The following is a 24,728-nucleotide window of genomic DNA, read 5'->3' as shown; positions in this document are numbered from 1 at the left end:
CGTGCACTTGCCCAAGCTGGGAGGCTTACAAGATTCAGCAGGCCCCTCTCTCTGCTGGAGCAGCGGTGGCCTGGCCGAGGCTGCAGGGATGTGACTCCCAGCCATGAACCGAGTGGAGGCGCTGTAGAGCCCCGTGACACTTAGGGGCCTGAAGAGCCTGTTGCAATCTTTGCTTTTATTGTCACTAGCACTAAATGCTACCGTCCTGGGAGGAGCAAGAAGGCGGAGGAGCAGGAGCCTGGATTTCGTCTGGTCCCAGGAATTCAGCTGGATAGGGATCAAACCATTCTGAACACCTACAAACTCAACAGGAGATCGAAGAAAAGAATAGCAGCAACTCTCTGAACAGAAAAGTGACCACTTTCTGGAAGGTCTCTTCTGATTTGTTTAGTGTGTATTTTTCTGGGGTCGTTGTTACCCTGTTAGCCTTTTGTTCTCTCATTCATTTATTCTCCTCTGGACAAAATGACAAGACGGAAAAACTAACCTCAAAAAAAAAAAAAAAGAACAAAAGGCAGTACCGACTGCCAGGGACCTACTCAATATGGACATTAGTAAGATGTTGGACTAGAGTTGAGAATGATGATTATAAAGTTACTACCTGGGCTTGAAAAAGGCATGGAAGATACTAGATAATCCCTTTCTGGAGAAATGAATTAAAATCTAACCAAGTCAAAATCAAAAAGGCTATTAATGAGGTGCAACCAAAAATGGAGGTTCTAACTGCAAGGATAAATGAGGCAGAAGAGAGAATTAGTGATATAGAAAACCAAATGATGGAGAATAAAGAAGCTGAGAAAAAGAGAGATAAACAACTACTGGATCATGAGGGCAGAATTCAAGAGATAAGTGATCCCATAAGATGAAACAGTATTAGAATAATTGGAATCCCAAAGGAAGAAGAGAGAAAGAGAGGGGAAGAAGGTATATTGGAGCAAATTATAGGAGATAACTTCCCTAATTTGGGGAAGGAAACAGGCATCAAAAGCCAGGACGCACAGAGAACCCCCCTCAAAATCAATAAAAATAGGTCAACATCCCGACATCTAATAGTAAAACTTACGAGTCTCAGAGACAAGGAGAAAATCCTGAGAGCAGCTCAGGACAAGAGATCTGTAACCTACAATGGTAGAAACATTAGATTGGCAACAGACCTATGCACAGAGACCTGGCAGGCCAGAAAGTACTGCCATGATATCTTCAGAGCACTAAATGAGAAAAATATGCAGCCAAGAATACTATATCCAGCTAGGCTGTCATTGAAAATAGAAGGAGAGATAAAAAGCTTCCAGGACAAACAAAAACTAAAGGAATTTGAAAACACCAAACCAGCCCTACAAGCAATATTGAAAGGGGTCCTCTAAGCAAAGAGAGCCTAAAAGTAACATAGACCAGAAAGGAACACAGACAATATACAGTAACAGTCACCTTACAGGCAATACAATGGCACTAAACTCATATCTTTCAATAGTTACCCTGAATGTAAATGGGCTAAATGCCCCAATCAAAAGACAGAGGCTATCAGATTGGATAAAATAGCAAGACCCATTGATACACTGCCTGCAAGAGACTCATTTTAGACCCAAAGACACCCCCAGATTGAAAGTGAGGGGGTGGAAAACCATTTACCTTGCTAATGGACATCAAAAGAAAGCTGGGGTGGCAATCCTTATATCAGACAAGTTAGATTTTAAACCAAACACTATAATGAGAGATGAGGAAGGACACTATATCCTACTTAAAGGATCTATCCAACAAGAAGATCTAACAATTGTAAATATCTATGCCCCTAACATGGGAGCAGCCAATTATATAAGCCAATTAATAACAAAATCAAAGAAATACATCGACAACAATACAATAATAGTGGGGGACTTTAACACCCCCCTGACTGAAATGGACAGATCGTCTAAGCAAAAGATCAACAAGGAAATAAAGGCTTTACATGACACACTGGACCAAATGGACTTCACAGACATATTCAGAACATTCCATCCCAAAGCAAGAGAATACACATTCTTCTCTAGTGCCCACGGAACATTCTCCAGAATTGATCACATCCTAGGTCACAAATCAGGTCTCAACCGGTACCAAAAGATTGGGATCATTCCCTGCATATGTTCGGATGACAATGCTTTGAAACTAGAACTCAATCACAAGAGGAAAGTTGGAAAGAACTCAAATACATGGAGGCTAAAGAGCATCCTACTGAAGAATGATGGGTCAACCAGGAAATTAAAGAAGAATTTAAAAAGTTCATGGAAACAAATGAAAATGAAAACACAACTGTTCAAAATCCTTGGCCATCAAAGGCTGTCCTAAGCGGAAAGTATATAGCAATACAAGCCTTTCTCAAGAAACAAGAAAGGTCTCAAATACACAACCTAACCCTACACCTAAAGGAGCTGGAGAAAGAACAGCAAATAAAGCCTAAACCCAGCAGGAGAGGAGAAATAAAAAAGATCAGAGCAGAAGTCAATGAAATAGAAACTAAAAGAACAGTAGAACAGATCAAAGAAACTAGGAGCTGGTTCTTTGAGAGAATTAATAAGATTAATAAACCCCTGGGCAGACTTATCAAAAAGAAAGGAGAAACAACCCAAATAAATAAAATCATGAATGAAAGAGGAGAGATCACAACCAACACCAAGGAAAAACAAACAATTATAAGAACATATTATGAGCAACTATATGCCAGCAAATTAGATAATCTGGAAGAAATGGATGCATTCCTAGAGCTGTATCAACTACCAAAACTGAACCAGGAAGAAACAGAAAACCTGAACAGACCCATAACCACTAAGGAAATTGAAGCAGTCATCAAAAACCTCCAAACAAACAAGAGCCCAGGGCCAGATGGCTTCCCAGAGGAATTCTACCAAACATTTAAGGAAGAAGTGATACCTATTCTTCTGAAACTGTTCCAAAAAAATAGAAATGGAAGGAAAACTTCCAAACTCATTTTATGAGGCCACCATTACCTTGATCCCAAAAGCAGATAAAGACCCCATCAAAAAGAATTGCAGACCAATATCCTTGATGAACATGGATGCAAAAATTCTGACCAAAATAATAGCCAATAGGATCCAACGGTACATTAAAAGATTATTCACCACGACCAAGTGGGATTTATCCCTGGGCTGCAAGGCTGGTTCAACATCCGCAAATCAATCAATGTGATACAATACGTTAATAAAAGGAAGAACAAGAACCATATGATCTCCATAGATGCAGAAAAAAACATTTGACAAAGTTCAGCGTCCTTTCTTGATTAAAACTCTTCAAAGTGTAGGGATAGAAGGTACATACCTCAATATCATAAAAAACATCTATGAAAAACCCAAAGTGAATATCATTCTCAATGGGGAAAAGCTAAGAGCTTTTCCTCTAAGGTCAGGAACGCGGCAGGGACGTCCACTCTCACCACTGCTATTCAACATAGTATTAGAAGTCCTAGCCACAGCAATCAGACAACAAAGAGAAACAAAAGGCATCCAAATCAGCTAAGAAGTCAAACTCTCACTGTTTGCAGATGATATGATACTTTATGTGGAAAACCCAAAAGACTCCACCCCAAAACTGCTAGAACTCATACAGGAATTCAGTAAAGTGGCAGGATATAAAATCAATGCACAGAAATCAGTGGCATTCCTATACACCAACAACAAGACAGAAGAGAGACAAATCAAGGAGTCGATCCCATTTACAATTGCACCCAAAACCATAAGATACCTAGGAATCAATCTAACCAAAGAGGCAAAGAATCTCTACTCAGAAAACTATCGAATACTCATGAAAGAAATTGAGGAAGACACAAAGAAATGGAAAAACATTCCATGCTCATGGATTGGAAGAACACACATTGTGAAGATGTCAATGCTACCAAGAGCAATCTACACATTCAGTGCAATCCCTATCAAAATACCATCCACTTTTTTCAAAGACATGGAACAAATCATCCTAAAATTTATATGGCACCAGAAAAGACTCCGAATAGCCAGAGGAATGTTGAAAAAGAAAAGCAAAGCTGGCGGCATCACAATTCCGGACTTCCAGCTCTATTACAAAGCTGTCATCATCAAGACAGTACGGTACTGGCACAAAAACAGACACATAGATCAATGGAACAGAATCGAGAGCCCAGAAATGGACCCTCAACTCTATGGTCAACTCATCTTTGACAAAGCAGGAAAGAATGTCCAATGGAATAAAGACAGTCTCTTCAACAAATGGTGTTGGGAAAATTGGACAGCCACATGCAGAAGAATGAAACTGGACCATTTCCTTACACCACACACAAAAATAGACTCCAAATGGTTGAAAGACCTAAACGTGAGACAGCAGTCATCAAAATCCTAAAGGAGAACACAGGCAGAAACCTCTTTGACCTCAGGCACAGCAACTTCTTCCTAGAAACATTGCCAAAGGCAAGGGAAGCAAGGGCAAAAATGAACTATTGGGATTTCATCAAGATAAAAAGCTTTTGCACAGCAAAAGAAACAGTCCACAAAATCAAAAGACAACCGACAGAATGGGAGAAGATATTTGCAAATGACATATCAGATAAAGGGCTGGTATCCAAAATCTATAAGGAAGTTACCAAACTCAACACCCAAAGAACAAATAATCCAATCAAGAAATGGGCAGAGGATGTGAACAGACATTTTTCCAAAGAAGACATCCAAATGGCCAACAGACACGTGAAAAAGTGCTCAACATCGCTCGGCATCAGGGAAATCCAAATCAAAACCTCAAAGAGATACCACCTCACACCAGTCAGAATGGCTAAAATGAACAAGTCAGGAAACGACAGATGTTGGCGGGGATGTGGAGAAAGGGGAACCCTCCTACACTGTTGGTGGGAATGCAAGCTGGTGCAGCCACTCTGGAAAACAGTATGGAGGTTCCTCAAAAAGTTGAAAATAGAGCTACCCTATGACCCAGCAATTGCACTACTGGGTATTTACCCCAAAGATACAAATGTAGGGATCCGAAGGGGTACGGTCACCCCAGTGTTTATAGCAGCAATGTCCACAATAGCCAAACTATGGAAAGAGCCAAGAAGTCCATCAATGGATGAATGGATAAAGAAGATGTGATATATATAACGAAATATTATGCAGCCATCAGAAACCCTAAAATCTTGCGATTTGTAATGACGTGGATGAAACTAGAGGTATTATGCTAAGTGAAATAAGTCAATCAGAGAAAGGCAAGTATCATATCATCTCACTGATATGAGGAATTGATATAAGGGATTCTTTTTTTTTTTAAAGATTTTATTTATTTATTTGAGCACAGAATGAAATAGAGCATGAGAGGGGGGAGGGTTAGAGGGAGAAGCAGACTTCCTGCTGAGCAGGGAGCCCAATGCGGGACTCGATCCTGGGACTCCAGGATCATGACCTTAGCCAAAGGCAGCCCCTAAACCAACTGAACCACCCAGGCGCCCCATGAGGAATTGATATAAGGAATTCTTAATCTCAGGAAACAAACTGCGGGTTCTAGAGGGGAGGGGGTGGGGGGATGGGGTAGCCCCGTGATGGGTATGAAGGGTACTAAGGAGGGCACGTTCTGCATAGAGCACTGGGTGTTCTGCACAAACAATGAATCATGGAATACAACATAAAATACTAATGATGTAATGTACGGTGATTAACATAACATAATAAAATAAAAAAAACTGAAAGGAGAAATGGCCATATGAAAAGAAATACAAATAAATGCTACCGTCCTTCCACAGATATCTCCAACAGGAAATGCTCGAAGGACCTTAAGCACATAATAGTTTCAGCTCGGATGCTGGGAATGTGGAAGATACGTTAAGCACGGGACAGAATGATGCAGACGGGTGGCTGCGCAAACAGCCTCAGTCGGAGCCTAGGATAGCAACGGTGTGGGTGCACTCTATTGCCTTAAAATAGTCGGAGACAGAATTGGCCTCCTGATACCACACAACCGGGCTTCTCCTCTTCAGAGGAAAGTGGGATCTTGAAAAGCACCACCGAAGAGAGAGAGGAAACTGGTGGTTCACACAATTGTGCCCTGGAATTCCACCTCATCTATTCCTTACAGGTTTGAATACAGTGTAATGATGTTCTTCGATATGGATTTTATGCAATGACTTCAAATGATGCCACTGCTATTTCTACCTCCTCACCGAGCCGTTGAAGAACACCTTTGGTCTCTGACACTTGTCCTTTCTGGGCATGTCCCTGACATTGCTTCTGGCCAGTTGGTACAGGCTGCACAGATGACCTTCTGGGGCCTTCCTCACTTTCCACAACTCTATGACTTTATGGTTTTGATTGAAAAAATGTGGCTTTCACAAAGCAGCAGAAATACCCAAACCATTTTATACTTGAATTCCCCCTCTATCCAACTCCACGAGCGTTATATGTTAAAGAAAAGAAAAATCCATCTGTGTTTTCCGAGTAACAAAAGAGAAGAGGAAAAAGCAAATATGGAAATCAAGTTGCTTTGAGCCCTGTGCTCTATCTCCAACTTTACCTTCTAAAACATATACTTTTCTGCTATCAACCAGCCAGCTGGTACTTTCCTACATTCAAAGGAAGCAATTTTCTCCAATTCTATGGTCTCTCTAGTATTGCATCCGAGAGACACAGAGGGCTCTCTGCTCACAAGTGGCTGGAGTAATGGAAATGAGCATAAACAAACACTGATTCCAGAGCCAGCCACAGTGGTCTTCCGCCACAGTCCAACCGAAGACGAACAGGTACAGTGAGGAGGACAGAGCATCTGAGAAGCTCCCCCTTGGAGCTGGCAGACGCATGAGCCGGGCCCTGCAAGCAGCTCCTGCCCGTCAGCCCCCGGCGTGCCTGTGTCCTGAAGACACCGGCTGGGCACAGCGGGCTCCCTGAAGGGTGCAGGTGGCCTTGGTTTGCTCACTGCACAGGGCATGAGCTCGCCAGACCATCTGCAAGCTTCAGTCCTTCCTAAGAGGCAAACCTGCAAAAGCAAACATGCTTATTGAGAGAACATCTGGCCTCGGACAATTTGTGTGGAGGGACGTGACTCCATCGATGCTGTTGTTTACACTTGCAGGGAGGAGAGAGCAAAAGCTGTTTATAGCCAAATATTACACGCTCTTTCTGGTGTTAGTAAGAGTAAGAGGGTATCTCCTGGTAGAGGAAGTACGTGGCCACCGTGGGCAATTTCCCACTGACGCATTCTCCACCTGCCATCACACGACGGGTAGGCTGGCTCTCCTCACTTTCTCTGTGCCTTCCCCGATGTTGTACCTCAGGGCTCTCCTCCTGCCTCCTCTGGCCTTTGGCCCCCCTCCCCTACCCACCAGGAGACTTTAGCAGCCCCTCAGCGATGCATACTTCCCATGTTTCTCCAAGCGGCTCTGACCACTCTCCTAGCTTCATGCCTGGTCCTCAATATGTAAAGGGCATTTCTACTTAGTCATCTTCTGTCAACTTCTACTCTGACCTCATCATCTAGCCATAGAAACCAACTCCCCATCAGTGCAATGGCCATCCCAGTTAACCAGGCTTCACATCTCCGAGTCATACCTGGCTGTCCTTCCTCCCATCCCTCCATTTCTACTCAGCTGCTCATCCTATCATTCATCACTCATGATGGCTTTTTATATCAGCCACTTCACTTCTACTCACACACTAACCTTTCAGCTTCTGAAGATGGGCCAAATTAAGGTATATTTACGTAATGAGATCCTATTCGGACATTAAGATGATAATGGAAATACATATTTATTACATGGAGATATCTTTATGATCTATGTTATAAACTCCCCCCCCCCGAATGCACTTAGTATTATCCCACATATTACATTACCTGAAAAGATAAGTATAAAAATTTAATAGTGGCTATTTCTAGTCAGTAGAGTTAGAGGTGAGTTTTAGTATCTTCTGAAGTTGTGTTCAACTCTGCTTTCTAATTCACCACAACAAATATATAATGCAGATATCATATAAAGTTTTCTCTCCTGGCTTACCATCGCTCGTGGGTGCCAGGCAGCCTCCTGCCCCCAGGCCTTTGCAGTTGCTATTCCATGCTGCCTGGAATGCTTTCCCCACAGAGAGCTCAAGTGCATGATTCTCACATGCAGGGCTCTGTTTAAAAGCACTTCATCAGAGAAGACTTCTGTCCACTCTATGTAAAATGGCATGCCCCTATGTCTCCTTATCTTTAAACGAGGTTGTTTAAGCATCAAATGAGAAAGTGTGGAAGTGGGACCAGATGGCTGTAGAGCAGGCACTCCGCTGGGTCATAAACAGATGTGAATCCTACCCTTGTGCAGTTTACACAGCGAAGGAAAGACATGTACTGAATAAATAATTGTACTTAATGCACGTAAAAAAGGTTATGTCCAGGATTCAAGGGAGCCTAAATGTAGAAGGCTAAGGCAGGATGGAAAAGCCTACTTGTGGAGCGAGAATGAGGGCCTGAAGAAGAGGACCATTTGCAGAGTGGGAGTGGGTGAGACGGGACCCAGAGGGGAGGGGGCGTGCTGGGCATTAGGAGCGTCCTATGTATGAACCACCCTACGGGAGAAAGAACACGGACTCTTGAATCCATCGAAAGAAGCTCAAGTCAGCTCAGAGTAAGGGAAAGCTGGAGAGACACAAAGGCTGAAGAAAAGCAGAAGTCTGTGCGTGGACAGTAAGCCGAAGGCTGATCACAGAGAGTCCAAGAAATGGAGGGTCCCAGGGGCCAGGACTGCGTGCCTCACCCTAAGAACGGGGGGAGCCAGTATGAGTACTGTGAAGGGAGACTGGGGGAGGCTGGCCGCGTGCCCGTGAGGCATCCATCAGACGCCCCAGCGGACGTGTAAATCAATCAGGGGGACACATACACACACGCAACACTGTCACACACGGCACATGTTGGCAGCTCACAAGAGCGTGTGAGCTGATACAGAATTGAAATTCACTGACACGAATAGTAACCGCAGTCCTGGGCATGAATGACTTCCCCTAGGGGTGCCCACAGTGAGAAGAAACGAGACGTGTGCGGAATCCAGATATCTAGAAGTTGGACACATAAAAACTCCACCCCAGTCCCTTAGGTGACCCCTTCTCCTGGCACCAGAAAGAGCCTTTATCCGAGTAGCCGCTGGAGGGCCCTGCTCCCGCTCTTGCTTGCAGCATGCCTGTCTCTGGTCTGCATCCTTCCAGGGGGACCGCTGTCAAATCTGCCTGTGGCATGGCATCATGAACCCGGATGTCTGGCTGAGTCTGGACGGGCGCTGAGTATGTTAGGTGGGGCTGGCACGGTTCCTGATGGGTCGGACACGAGGTACGAGAGACAGAGCAGAGCAAAGGATGACTCTGAGCTTTCTAGCCTGTTTTGCTAAAAGGATTGACTTCCCATGAACTGACTTGGGAGAAGCAGTGGATAGGGCACGGGTTATTTTTTGGTTTTTGTTGTGTGTGTGTGTGGGGGGGGGTGATGATCAAGAACCCAGATTTGCGGTTTGAAGCTGAAGGTTGTGATGACAGCTGAGAAGTTCGGGAGAGATGCAGTGTGGAGACACACGTTCAGGAGACATCAGTAGATGGAGGATACTTAACGTCATGAGACTCAATGAAAACCCTGCGGGAGGAAGTGCAGATATTCAGTGGGGAGGACCAGAGGCTGAGCCCCGGGACCCACCACCACGAAAGGTCAGGGAGAAGAGCAAGAAGCAGCACAGCAGCCTGAGAAGGAGTCACCCCTGCCGTCGAAATAAAGCCAAGAGAATATGATGGCCTCCCGGTCAGGGGGAAGTCCACCCAGGCGGAGGGAGTAATCAGTTGACAGGTAAAGGAAGATGAGATCTGAGAAGTGACCACGGGAGGCAGCTACCTGGAGGTTAGTGGGGACTGCATGGGGGAGTTTCGGAGGGTGCTGGGGTGAAAGCCTGACCCCCTCACATCATGGAATCCTAGCACAGCACAGCAAGGGATCCAGGAGGCTGAGGAGTGCAATGTGGTGACTACAAAAGAAGGGAGAATTCCCTCCACCAGGCGAGTGTGTGGAGAGACTACGCTGTGACCAGTCTGAGGACATGTGAACCTCCTTCTTTGTAGGGGGTGCTCAATGTGTCCATTCTACTGATCCACAGACCTCATCTGGTCGCAACCAATATGTCAGGGCAGAGAGTGTGAAGACTGTTATACCCAATCATTCTCAGAAAATGTAGATTAGAGCAAGTCTCTAGTGTAAAAATGGGTGAGGAGAAATTTAACTCTAACCTGATAAATTTCCTCTTGATAAAGTGTATCAGGTTCTAGACTACTAACTCCAATATTAAACCTAAGCTACACTTGTTATCTTTAGTGGTTGGTGAGCACTAAAAAATAATAATAAAAATACAACCATCAAGTTACTTTCTCCATGGGGAATCACTCCACTTTCTTTATCACTTAGGTATTCTGTTAGCTTGACATCATGGGAATAAGGAGAGCTAGAATAGAGAATTTAAGGGATGACAATAATTCTGAAATATTCGCAACTTATAGTTTTGGATTAAACACCCTATGTTGCTAGTGAGGTTGTGAAAGAAAATGGCTGGACACCAGAAACCTGGGTTCGATCCAATGTAGCACAATTTATAAAGACCAGAGAGACCTAGGTTCAAGTTCAAATTTTGCTACTTACTAACTGTGATATTGATCAAGTTATTTGAACACCATAAGCCTCAGTTTCCTCATCTGTAAAATGGGAATAATGGTTGTGAGAATTAAATGATTTAATATGTACAAAGCACTTAGCCTAGAGCATAAGATATAGGAAACCCCCAGTAGGTTATGATGATGGTGGTGATGTGATGATGATGGTAACGATGATGATGTGATGTGATGTGATGATGATGGTGATGATGATGGTAATGGTGATGATGGTGATGGTGATGGCGATGATGATGGTGGTGGTAAGGATGATAATGGTGGTATTGATGTCATATGATGTGATGATGTGATGATGATGGTAATGGTGATGATGGTGACGATGGTGGTGGTGATGATGATAATGATGGTGGTGATGGTGATGGTGGTGGTGATGATGGTGATGGTGGTGAGGGTGGTGATGATGGTGACGGTGATGATAATGATGGTGGTGATGATGGTGGTGATGATGGTGATGTTGATGATGATGGGGATGATGGTAGTGATGGTGGTGATGGTGATGATGGTGATGGTGATGATGATGGTGTGGTGGTGATAATGATGAAGAAGAAGAGAGGAGGAACAGACAGAGGAGAAAGGAGGAAGAGGAGGAGAGAAAGGAGACTGTCGTGGTGATGGTGGTGGTAGAAGGTATGGTAGATGACAGAGGTGACTCTCAAGGCTACCAGTAAGAAACAGCTCCCTGGGCCCAACACTGTGTCCTTTGCCTGCTGCACTGTGGGCACTCAGTAAACACTAACTGAATGAAGCAATGTTCTGATAATTTCTAAAGCACACCCAGCTTCACATCATTTGATAATCCTATGACTGTGGTAATCTTTCCCTGGATCTTCACATTTAGCCTTGTGATATTAAAGAAAGGGATAAATTCTTTATGGTACTTGTGAAGCATCAGTTATAAAGTCTCAGTTAACCACTGTAAAGCTACTTCAACCGTTTTAAGCTATTACATTTTAGGGATCAGGGAGAAAGGGGCAGATCAGGAAGAGGAAGGCAGGGCAGACCAGCGGGAGGACCGCTCAGAGGAGCGGAGGGGGAAAAACAGGCATGTTCGCTTACCCTCTGCGCGGTGCCTAGTCTTTGGAGAACCCTGACTACTGGTTACTTTGTAGCAAAATGTCACACTGGATGTGGACATTTACAAAGGGAGAGTACTCCTAAGAAAGCTGCTGGACACCAAAGGCACTTCATTTAGAATTGCAGGTGGTCTTCATGAATAGAATTAACCTGCCAAACATGTAGGCTGGACATTTTCTGCCGGACACGGGGCCATTTCTCAATTGCTTGTATCAACTCCCAACTTTGCCAATAAAGAAATTTTGGCTTGTTTCCTCCGGCCAGAGAGCCAGCACACCTCTGGCCCAGCTCCACACCTCTGCAGTGTGAATTAGCTCATGAGGTACAAGCTCCTTATAACCAACATAGTTCCAGCAGAAACTTACCAGCACTTGTGACTCCAGATCTAGGCTTTTTTTTTTTTTTTAATAAATTTTGGTTTTTGCTTATAGAATGCTGATTTAGGCCCAGTCTGCAACTATGGGCACCCTAATAAACAGACATAGGAATATTATTTTTGCACTTCATGGAGTCTTTGCAGGGCTTCTTCTGACTTGCTCTGAACCCCACAGCTATGGTTCAGTGTTCCGTCTCCAATCTGTTTTATCCCTAGATTTTGCCTCTCTACCAGTTTTCCTCTCCTCCCCCTCCCTTCTCTCCTCTTTCTCTCTCCACTGTCTTTTCTTCGCTAAGGTTTAGCACAGACTAACATTCTAGCCTTACATTCCCCAGGGGTCTATTCTCTGCTTTCTCTAATTAGTAAACCCCTAGCCATTCTTTAAGACTGAAATGCCTGGTCACTCATTGTTAGCTCTGTTTCTAGAATATGACTTCACAATCTTTAAGAAGAGGGTAATCACCTTTCATTTCCAAGACTGAGCCCGGAGTATGCTATTGGTGCTTTCCTCCTGCCTATGCAAAGGGTCAACACAAACTGAGAGCAAGTGCTAAGTCTCCCTCAACACAAAAGGTAAAATTACTTCCTCCATCAAACAAAAAGACCTTGGCTCTCTCCACATTCTGGATTTCTGTGGGTCCCCCCCCAAATGCTATTCCCAGCACCCTGCTCCTATTTCTCTCTAATTCCTTTGTATAAAATATATTCCCTCTGAGCTCCATCTACTTCTCTCATTTTTAAATAAGCTAATCTAAGGATCAGAAACGAATACTGAGGCCACAGTTGAGGATAAAAGAGAAGCTAGTGCCCTAGTTGGAGACAAATGGCGAAGAGCCATTGCTAGTTGATTTTTGAGTTTGTGAAGCATGAGCAGCGTTTCAGAAGCAGCCTGACAGCAAGAAAACACAGTAACACTGTGTCACTCAACCAGACAGTAGTGGGAAGAGCACTAAATGGGAAGTCAGGAGATAGGCTTCCAACCATCTGTGCCACTGGCAAGCTGTGTGACCTCAAAAAAAAAATCACTTAACCTCTCTGGGCCTCATTTATTATAAAAGCCAGGATGTGAACTAGACCTCCAGCATTCCACCATAAAGGTTCTCTGACCTGAGGATTAAGTTTCAAGTGCATCCCACTGAAGATCCCTCAATGAAATCCACATTCATGGAGACAGCAGGAGCGGTACGCTGGCTGGACTACTTAAGGGGGAGGCAGCAAAGCCTGCAGAGGATGGTGCATGGTCATTCACACCTTCTCTCCCATGACTACACTTGGAAATTAGTTCAGCCACAAGTGGATGAAATGGATTATGTCCTGGACCAAAAAATGCATCATGAACATACATTTGCCTTTTGCCTCCAATTCTGTTTTGTTGTTTAACCACAACCCCCGAACAAGAAAAGTAGATTACATCCAGACTAAAGGGCAAGAAGAAAATAAATTTATTCTCAAATGTGCACCAGGCTCCATACTCTCGTTCATTTACTGGCATTCGAGAAGAAGCCTTTGAGTTCCTTTCGGCCCCTCTATCTAGCGGGGAGTGAAAGCAGGGCCGTACAAAAGGGAAAAAAGAACATGGAGAGCAAGGGAGCTCGCCTGTATCTCTGCCTGGTCCTGTTGCTTAGCAACAACTCACATCTCCATCTGAGAAAGAATGATTCAGGGAGGTGACAAAGAGAACCCACTTCTCACGAAGAAACAGCCCCATTTTACCAGATCCACATTTTTTTTTAGAATGATAGTAAGATGATTATCACAGCAAGAGCTCTGGGCATCCACTTCTACAGCCAGAGAGAGAACATGGTCTAACAGACCAAACCCAAACTGTGGAAAAGTAGCTTCCTGTGCGTGCACACAGGACTCAGGACTTACCACTTATCCACTTAGCCTCAGGGTCGTGAATTTTGAAATCATCACTGAAGAGATCTTCCACTGTGACCTTCTTCTTTTGAGACAGACTAGTATCTTCCGCTAGAAAAGAACAGGGCAAATAGTTAAACCTTTTATTTTGGGGTTAAAAAAAGAGAGGACCATAAAACATTGGGGTTGCCATTCAGAAATAGTATGTATGGTAAAACATATACTTTCTCTACATAACATAAGGGCTGAACAAAAGCCAGTCATGTTTTTTTGGTTTTAATTAAAATATCAAAAGCTATGGTAAGGGGATCATGGTGCAGTAAAATGGTATTTCTCCCCCTCCACTCGAACACACAAATGATCGTATTTCTTAGGGACAGAGGTAAACGTTTCAAGACTCATTTATGAACAAGTTGGGAATATCAGGAGAGGAAGCAACAGGTGTCCAGAATGGATCTCAGTGGTGTGATGTAATCAATCACTCATGATGCATTTATTCAATGCCAACACTTGGCAGCATGTTGGGTGCTGGGGATGAAAAGGTGAGTGACATATCCTGCAAGTATTGATTCTCCATATGCCTCACTTGTCCCTGGCTGTCTCTGGGTTGGGAATCAGTTCTTGTTCAGATGGAATCACACCTCAAATGTCTATGTGCAGACTACCAGATTTCACCTTGCTTCATTCTCCATCACTCCACTTGGGAGTAAGCGCCTGGGGTGAGCCTTGAAGGTACCAATCTCATATCCATCCCAAGAGGAGATGTTTAGTTAATGGCACCAGAGGGTGAGCCTGTAGAAACCTGGCAACATTCATCTTATTTCCCAAGGTGGAAGCTTCTGGGGTTGTAGCTAACAGAGTAAACACACAAGGGTAGTAGGTTAGACCACTCTCACTTCCGCTATACCAACAACAGTATTAACCATTTCTGATGTACATCGTCCTTCTAGAACAGAAGATGGCAGCTGTCAGGGCACTTCTCTTGAAGACTCGGGGTCCTCATTTCATCAGTTCTGTGCTGGGCTGCTGTGTGGGGCTCTCCTCAGTGCTAATCAAGGTGTGTAGGTCTGTGTGCAGCTTACGTGAGGGGGGTTTAAGATCCATGTTGTTTTTACATTTTGATGTTAGGTTGTTATGCCTGTTTCTCTTTTCAGTTTCTGCCTGTGGAGGCACCTTCTAGTTCTTGGGCTGTCTTAGAGCTTGCCCTCAACAGGACCCTTTGCCTCTTTTAATTTTCTGCTTCAAAATCCGTGGCAGGTGGGGAAAACAATGAGCATTTTTGCTAGATGGCATGATAACATAAATAAATACTCTGAATGAACCCCCCAAAGCTCCTTGTAGGATTCTAATGCATAGATTTTATCACATCTCCTACATGGTTTCTTTCTTTTGGCCTCTCTGGATGTTACTGATTACTGAAGTTGTCAGAAGAGTCACGTGTTACTGTGTGCGTCAATTAATTTCTTGAATATCAAAAAGGACTAATGTGTGAAAGTCTTTTGAAAATTACAGAATGATACCTTTCAAAGTGACCTTCATTAGACCTGATTATATGGGGAGCTCTCCCAGGTGCTAAACAGAAGCTGTTAAACCAAATCTAATTCTTCCCCGTAGGACCTTTCCATCAGCAACTGAAGCAGCCCCAGAAAAAAGTACACACAGCTTTAGACGCGATGTATGTCAGTGTGGAAAACAAACAGTAAATGACTATTTTAAAGATAACTAGACATCAAGGTAGTGAAGTAATACTGTGATCTACTAATTAAGAAATATATTTGCAACTAGTTGAAAAATCAGTCCTGGAGATCAAATACAGAGTATAGTGATTACAGACAACAATGCTGTATTATAAATATCACATCTGCTAACAGCTTAGATCTTACTTACTCCCACTAAAAAAAGAAATGATAATTATGTGACCTGATAAAGGCATTAGCAAACCGCTCAAAGGCAATCATATTGAAATATATAAATGTATTAAATCAGCATGTTGTACACTTTAAACTTACACAATCACATGTGTCAAGTATATTTCAATAAAAAGTAAAATAAATAAAACAAGAACAAAGTATAAAAATTTCTGAGATGACAGACGGTTGTACAATGGCCCAAAGCAGTGTAAAAAAAAAAAAAAAGAAAAGAAAAGAAAAAAGAAATCTGAGACACTCTTAAGCATATGGTCAGAAAATAAATAGGTCTATTAAAACATAAATTTTATCTGAGTAAACTTCACTATTCAAGGAAGATTCTAGCTCACTTCTTGAGGTATCCATGCATGTAATGAGAAAAGAATGTAAGCCTGCCATTTAAACAAACTCAGGTAAAAGATGAAAAAGGTAATTTATTCACTTTCTGAAAATCTCTTTTTACAAACAACTGTTCTATTAATGTAGAAATGTATTTTGTTTTTTTAAACTATTACTTTTTAAAATATTTTACTTTTACTTTTATTTTCTTATGTTATGTTAATTACCATACATTACATCATTAGTTTTTGATGTAGTGTTCCATGATTCATTGTTTGCATATAACACCCAGTGCTCCATTCAATACGTGCCCTCTTTAATACCCATCACCAGGCTAACCCATCCCCCACCCCCCTTCCCCTCTAGAACCTTAAGTTTGTTTCTCAGAATCCATGGTCTCTCATGGTTCATCTCCCCCTCCAATATCCCCCTGTTCATTTTTCCTTTCCTACTATCATTTTTTTTAAACATATACTGTATTATTTGATTCAGAGGTAGAGGTCTGTGATTCATCAGTCTTACACAATTCACAGCGCTCACCATAGCACATACCCTCCCCAATGTCCGTCACCCAGCCACCCCATCCCTCCCACCCCCCACCACTCCAGCAACCTTCAGTTTGTTTCCTGAGATTAAGAATTCCTCATATCAGTGAGATCATATGATACATGTCTTTCTCTGATTGACTTATTTCGCTTAGCATAATACCCTCTATCTAGTTCCATCCACGTTTCTGCAAATGGCAAGATTTCATGTTTTTTGATGGCTGCATAATATTCCATTGTACATATATACCACATCTTCTTTATCCATTCATCTGTTGATGGACTTCTTCGCTCTTTCCATAGTTTGGCCATTGTGGACATTGCTGCTATAAACACTGGGGTGACCATACTCCTTCTGATCATTACATTTGTATTTTTGCGGTAAAGACCCAGTAGTGCAATTGCTGGGTCATATCGTAGCTCTATTTTCAACTGTTGGAGGAACCTCCATACTGTTTTCCAGAGTGGCTGCACCAGCTTGCATTCCCACCAACAGTGTAGGAGGGTTCCCCTTTCTCTGCATCCCCGCCAACATCTGTCGTTTCCTGACTTGTTCATTTTAGCCATTCTGACTGGTGTGAGGTGGTATCTCGTTGAGGTTTTCATTTGGATTTCCCTGATGCCGAGCGATGTTGAGCACTTTTTCACGTGTCTGTTGGCCATTTGGATGTCTTCTTTGGAAAAATGTCTGTTCATGTCTTCTGCCCATTTTTTGATTGGATTATTAGTTCTTTGGGGTTTGAGTTTAAAAAGTTCTTTATAGATATTTTTGGATACCAGCCCTTTATCTGATATGTCATTTGCAAATATCTTCTCCCATTCTGTCAGTTGTCTTTTGGTTTTGTTGTCAAAAGCTTTTTATCTTGATGAAGTCCCAATAGTTCATTTTTGCCCTGGCTTCCCTTGCCTTTGGCGATGTTTCTAGGAAGAAGTTGCTGCGGCTGAGGTCGAAGAGGTTGCTGCCTGTGTTCTCCTTTAGGATTTGGATGGACTCCTGTCTCACGTTTAGGTCTTTCAACCATTTGGAGTCTATTTTGGGGGGTGGTGTAAGGAAATGGTCCAGTTTCATTCTTCTGCATGTGGCTGTCCAATTTTCCCAACACCATTTGTTGAAGAGACTGTCTTTATTCCATTGGACATTCTTTCCTGCTTTGTCCAAGATAAGTTGACCATAGAGTTGAGGGTCCATTTCTGGGCTCTCGATTCTGTTCCATTGATCTATGTGTCTGTTTTTGTGCCAGTACCATACTGTCTTGATGATGACAGCTTTGTAATAGAGCTGGAAGTCCGGAATTGTGATGCCGCCAGCTTTGCTTTTCTTTTTCAACATTCCTCTGGCTATTCAGGGTCTCTTCTGGTTCCATACAAATTTTAGGATGATTTGTTCCATGTCTTTGAAAAAAGTGGATGGTATTTTGATAGGGATTGCATTGAATGTGTAGATTGCTCTAGGTAGCATTGACATCTTCACAATGTGTGTTCTTCCAATCCATGAGCATGGAATGTTTTTCCATTTCTTTGTGTCTTCCTCAATTTCTTTCATGGGTATTTTATAGTTTTCTGAGTACAGATCCTTTGCCTCTTTGGTTAGATTGATTCCTAGGTATCTTATGGTTTTGGGTGCAATTGTAAATGGGATCAACTCCTTGATTTCTCTTTCTTCTGTCTTGTTGGTGTATAGGAATGCCACTGATTTCTGTATATTGATTTTATATCCTGCCACTTTACTGAATTCCTGTATGAGTTCTAGCAGTTCCGGGGTGGAGTCTTTTGGATTTTCCACAGAAAGTATCATATCATCTGCAAAGAGTGAGACTTTGACTTCTTCTTTGCTGATTCGGATGCCTTTTGTTTCTTTTTGTTGTCTGATTGCTGTGGCTAAGACTTCTAATACTATGTTGAATAGCAGTGGTGATAGTGGACATCCCTGCGGCATTCCTGACCTCAGGGGGAAAGCTCTCAGTTTTTCCCCATTGAGAATGATATTCGCTTTGCATTTTTCATAGATGGCTTTTATGATATGGAGGTATGTACCCTCTATCCCAACACTCTGAAGAGTTTTGATCAAGAAACATTGCTGTACTTTGTCAAATGCTTTTTCTGCATCTATTGAGAGGATCATATGGTTCTTGTTCTGTCTTTTGTTAATGTATTGTATCACACTGATTGATTTGCAGATGTGGAACCAACCTTGCAGCCCAAGGAGAAATCCCACTTGGTCGTGGTGAATAATCTTTTAATGGACCGTTGGATCCTATTGGCTATTATTTTGGTGAGTATTTTTGCATCCATGTTCATCAGGGATATCGGTCTATAATTCTCCTTATTGATGGGGTTTTGGTTTGAGAATCAAGGTAATGGTGGCCTCATAAAATGAGTTTGGAAGTTTTCCTTTCATTTCTATTTTTTTGGAACAGTTTCAGAAGAATAGGTATTAATTATTCTTTAAATGTTTGGTAGAATTCCCGTGGGAAGCCATCTGGCCCTAGGCTTTTGTCTGTTGGGAGATTTTTGATGACTGCTTCAATTTCCTTAGTGGTTATAGGTCTGTTCAAGTTTTCTATTTCTTCCTGGTTCAGTTTTGGTACTTTATACAGCTGTAGGAATGCATCTATTTCTTCCAGATTGTCTAATTTGCTGGCATATAGTTGCTCATAATATGTTCTTATAATTGCTTGTATTTCTTTGGTGTTCGTTGTGATCTCTCCTCTTTCATTCATGATTTTATTTATTTGGGTCATTTCTCTTTTCCTTTTGATGAGTCTGGCCAGGGGTTTATCAATCTTGTTAATTCTTTCAAAGAACCGGCTCCTAGTTTCGTTGATCTGTTCTACTGTTCCTTTGGTTTCTATTTCATTGATTTCTGCTCTGATCTTTACTATTTCTCTTCTCCTGCTGGGTTTAGGCTTTATTTGCTCTTCTTTCTCCAGCTCCTTTAGGTGTAGGGTTAGGTTGTGTATTTGAGACCTTTCTTGTTTCTTGAGAAAGGCTTGTATTGCTATATACTTTCCTCTCAGGACCGCCTTTGCTGCATCCCAAAGATTTTGAACAGTTGTGTTTTCATTTTCATTGGTTTCCATGAATTTTTTAAATTCTTCTTTAATTTCCCAGTTGACCCATTCATTCTTTAGTAGGATGCCTTTTACCCTCCATGTATTCGAGTTCTTTCCGACGTTCCTCTTGTGATTGAGTTCTAGTTTCAAAGCATTGTGGTCTGAAAATATGCAGGGAATGATCCCAGTCTTTTGGTACCGGCTGAGACCTGATTTGTGACTTAGGATGTGATCTATTCTGGAGAATGTTCCGTGGGCACTAGAGAAGAATGTGTATTCTGTTGCTTTGGGATGGATTGTTCTGAATATATCTGTGAAGTCCATTTGGTCCAGTGTGTCATGTAAAGCCTTTATTTCCTTGTTGATCTTTTGCTTAGATGATCTGTCCATTTCAGTCAGAGGGGTGTTAAAGTCCCCCACTATTATTGTATTGTTGTAGATGTGTTTCTTTGATTTTGTTATTAATTGCCTTATAGAATTGGCTGCTCCCATGTTAGGGGCATAGATATTTACAATTGTTAGATCTTCTTGTTGGATAGACCCATTAAGTATGATACAGTGTTCTTCCTCATCTCTTATTATAGTCTTTGGTTTAAAATCTAACCTGTCTGATATAAGGATTGCCACCTCAGCTTTCTTTTGGTGTCCATTAGCATGGTAAATGGTTTTCCACCCCCTGACTTTCAATGTGGGTGTGACTTTGGGTCTGAAATGAGTCTCTTGCAGACAGCATGTCGATGGGTCTTGTTTTTTTATCCACTCTGATAGCCTGTGTCTTTTCATTGGGGCATTTAGCCCATCTACATTCAGGGTAACTATTGAAAGATATGAATTTAGTGCCATTGTATTGCCTGTAAGGTGACTGTTACTGTATATTGTCTGTGTTCCTTTCTGGTCTATGTTACTTTTAGGTTCTCTCTTTGCTTAGAGGACCCCTTTCAATATTTCTGGTAGGGCTGGTTTGGTGTTTTCAAATTCCTTTAGTTTTTGTTTGTCCTGGAAGCTTTTTATCTCTCCTTCTATTTTCAATGACAGCCTAGCTGGATATAGTACTCTTGGCTGCATATTTTTCTCGTTTAGTGCTCTGAAGATATCATGCCAGTCCTTTCTGGCCTGCCAGGTCTCTGTGGATAGGTCTGTTGCCAATCTAATGTTTCTACCATTGTAGGTTACATATCTCTTGTCCTGAGCTGCTCTCAGGATTTTCTCCTTGTCTCTGAGACTCGTAAGTTTTACTATTAGGTGTCTAGGTGTTTACCTATTTTTATTGATTTTTGAGGGGGGTTCTCTGTGCCTTCTGGATTTTGATGCCTGTTTCCTTCCCCACATTAGGGAAGTTCTCTGTTATAATTTGCTCCAATATACCTTCTGCCCCTCTCTCTCTTTCTTCTTCTTCTAGAATCCCAATTATTCTAATATTGTTTTGTCTTATGGTATCACTTATCTCTCAAATTCTCTCCTCGTGATCCAGTAGTTGTTTATCTCTCTTTTTCTCAGCTTCCTGATTTTCCATTATTTGGTCCTCTATAGCACTAATTCTCTCTTCTGCCTCATTTATCCTAGCAGTTAGAGCCTCCATTTTTGGTTGCACCTCATTAACAGCCTTTTTGATTTCGATTTGGTTAGATTTTCGTTCTTTTATTTCTCCAGAAAGGGTTTCTCTACTATCTTCCATGCTTTTTCAAGCCCAGCTAGTTTCTTTAAAATCGTCATTCTGAACTCTAGTTCCGACATCTTACTAATATCCGTACTGATTAGGTCCCTGGCAGTCAGTACTGCCTCTTGTCTTTTTTTTGAGGTGATTTTTTCCATCGTCACTTTGTCCAGAGGAGAATAGATGAGTGAGAGAACAAAATGCTAAGAGGGTAACAACGACCCCAGAAAAATATACACTAAACATTTCAGAAGAGACCTGAAACTGGTGGAAAACAAATGGAAAGAAAGAAAAAAGAAAAGAAAAAGAAAAAGAAACAAACAAACAAAAAAACAGAATATGATTAAATATGATCAGGCTGGTGAACAGATCAGTGCCACACAGTAGATTTTGGGCGTATTTTGGTCTGTTTTAAGAATGTGCTTCCCAAAATTTTAAAGAAAGAAAAACTTATATATGTACAAAAATAAGGGTAAATGTGATGAAGGGATGGAATATGACTGTAAAGATGAAAATCATAAAAGATTTTATAAAAGGAATTGATAAGATAAGAAGTTGGTTAAAAAAGAAAGAAGAGGATTTTAAAAAAAGGGGGAGAGAATGTGATCAGGCAGGAGACTAGAACAAAGCCATATAATAGAGATATAAGGTACATTTTGATCTGTAAGAAGAAACTGTATCCCTAAATTTTAAAAAGAGAACAACTTATATATATATGTACCAAAAATAAGGTTAACTACAATGAAGGGATAGAATATGGCTCTAAAAATGAAAAATAAAAAAGATTTTTTAAAAAAGGGATTGAGAAGATGTTGTTGAAAAAGGGAAAAAGAAAAATTCAAAAAAAAAGAAAAAGAAAAAGTTAAAAAAAATTAACTTTGAAAGACTAAAGAATCACGGTAAAAAGGCCATGAATTCTATGTGCAGTATTCCCCTAGCGCTGGAGTTCTCCCGTTCTCCTTGATCGGTAAACTTGGTCTTGGCTTGCTGGCTGTTCGCGCAGATCTTCTGGGGGAGGGGCCTGTTGCCGTGGTTCCCAAATGTCTTTGCCGGAGGCGGAATTGCCCCGCCCTTGTCGGTCCGGGCTAAGCAAGCTGCTCGGGTTTGATCTCAGGAGCTTTTGTTCCCTGCAAGCTCTCGGTGCAGCTTTGGAGGACCAGGGTGAGAATGGTGGCCTGCCAATCTCCACCCGGAGGAGCCGAGAACTCGGGGCCCCCCTCCTCAGTGCGCCCCCAGAGAAAAGCAGTCACTCCCGTGTCCCCGGTCTCCGGCCGCACTCCGTGCTCACCCGGCCTGGGACCGAGCGTTTCTGTCTCTGGCACCCGACCCCGCGCGGAGTCTCCAAACCCAGCAGATCCCTGCGGTGCGCTCCCGCGCCGCTCCTCCCGGGGGAGGAAGGGGAGTCTCCCCGGATCTGCCGCTTGTTGGGTCCCTGCTGGAGGAGCCGTGGCCCGACTGGGCCGCGGATCACAGTTTATGGCCACCCCGAGCTGAGAGCCCGCGCCTCGGCTCCGTCTCTGCAGCCGGCTTCCCCGCTCCGGTACCTGGGAGCTCTGCCGCACTCAGGCACCCCCGGTCTTTCTGTGACCCCGAGGGTCCTGAGACCACACTGTCTCGCTAGGGTTCCACCCCCCCCCACCCCCCACCCCCCACCCCCCGCTTAGCCACTGGAGCGACGTCCCTCCACGGAGCCGGCTTCTAAAAGGTCCGATTTTGGGCTCCGCGGCTCTAGCACTTGCCAGAAGCGGCCAACGGAGGCCCCTCCCCCGCCGTCTATCCTCCCGAATATCGCCTCGGATTCACTTCTCCGCACGTCCTACCTTCCAGAAAGTGGTCGCTTCTCTGTTCAGAGAGCTGCTGCTATTCTTTTCTTCGATCTCCTGTTGAGTTCATAGGTGTTCAGAATGGTTTGATCCCTATTTAGCTCAATTCCTGGGACCAGAAGAAATGTAGGTCTCCTCCTCCTCCGCCATCTCGCTCCTCCTATGCTGGTGTTCTGCTTTTTAGGGGATAGTTCCTGCAGGTCCTTGTAACTCAGTTGTAAGCTTCTTCCCTGCAAGCGTCCTGGGTCATGAGAGACTCCTGGTGGTGTGGTCACCAGCAAAGTCCTGGGCACTTGGAGGCTATCTGGGTCTCATGCTGCCATTTGGGCTGGAGCCCTTTGCCAGTTATGGGTAATGTGATTCAAGACCTTCTGAACATGAACCCAGTTTTAAGGCATGGGGCCCCTGTCCAGTCCCTAGCCCCCTCATGGACATCAACATCCTAGCCCCTCCTGTTGGGTCTGATCCAGTCTGCTACTTGAGGGTGGCAGGAGTTTGGTCTTACTTGCTGCTTTAAGTTTTTACCTGGTGGTCCTTCTTTCAAGGATACCATTCTATTCTAGGTATATGAAAAACTCTTTCTTGTTTTTGAGTGCAGCTATGTTTTGACTATTTATTTTCTCTCATTTCTACCTGCTTGAAAACAGAAGGGAAAGATTTCTGTGCTCAATCAGCCATCATAAACTGGACGTCACCTTGAACCAGAAGTTGACTTAAACTGGAAGTCAACATACCGGTGGAGATACAAGAAGTGCCCAGTGGCTTTTATAGTTTGGATTGCATCCTGAAGGTAATTGGGGGATGACCAAAAAGTAAAGTTATCTTCAGCCCGATAGCTGGATAACCACATGGCACTTGTAGTTACCGTGGCATCCTGGTCAGCTCACTGGCATTCAGAGGCACCTCCTAATCCCTAGTGAGGCAGCTATCTTTATGTAGGTCAGAATACAACGGAAATTGCTCATGATCCTCTCCGGATGCTTGTTAAACAGTTATGTTGTTAAGTAGCACAATTACTGGGGAACATTTTGGAATGTTCTCTAGAGATTTTTAAAATTAGAAATAAATTCCACCACCCTAAAATGGATTAATGTGAAGCATAACCTCTTGAGGTTTTCAATCACTGCAAGTGGAGGTTAGCTACTGACAAACCCGATATAGTAACAAAGAAAATCTACCCAGATTAGTGAGAGGTCTCGTTAGTTCTGCTTGTGTTAGAAACGAATAAGCGACAACTACAAAAATGCTCTGCTGTCTTCGTAGGACACGGGCAATTTTAACTCTTGGTCCTATAAGAAACAGGAGGAAGGAAAGCCACTTTATGGAAGGCAAACCTGAGCTACTCAGAGGTTGCAAGGCTTCTCTGAAGATGTGTGGAAAGTGAGTCAAGCTAGATTAGCCACGTTCGCAGGGAAACCTGAACGTTGACATCGTTC

General features: G+C 42.9%; 1 protein-coding gene across 1 annotated transcript in view; it reads right to left on the bottom strand.

Annotated features, from left to right (window-relative positions):
- DPP6 (dipeptidyl peptidase like 6) overlaps positions 1–24,728 on the bottom strand; it is a 719,037-nt gene that overhangs the window by 332,976 nt on the left and 361,333 nt on the right. Inside the window, exon 3 of the mRNA XM_028089214.1 lies at positions 13,984–14,082. Coding sequence (XP_027945015.1) covers positions 13,984–14,082 — 99 coding nt within the window. The remainder of the gene's footprint in view (positions 1–13,983; positions 14,083–24,728) is intronic.

Source organism: Eumetopias jubatus, unplaced genomic scaffold (genome assembly GCF_037043125.1).
Source record: "Eumetopias jubatus isolate StellerSeaLion01/CBP00866 unplaced genomic scaffold, mEumJub1_p1.0 scaffold_14, whole genome shotgun sequence".
Classification (NCBI taxonomy): Eukaryota; Metazoa; Chordata; class Mammalia; order Carnivora; family Otariidae; genus Eumetopias; species Eumetopias jubatus.
Note: the sequence above shows the minus strand (reverse complement) of the source record. Positions and strands in the feature narration are given on the sequence as shown.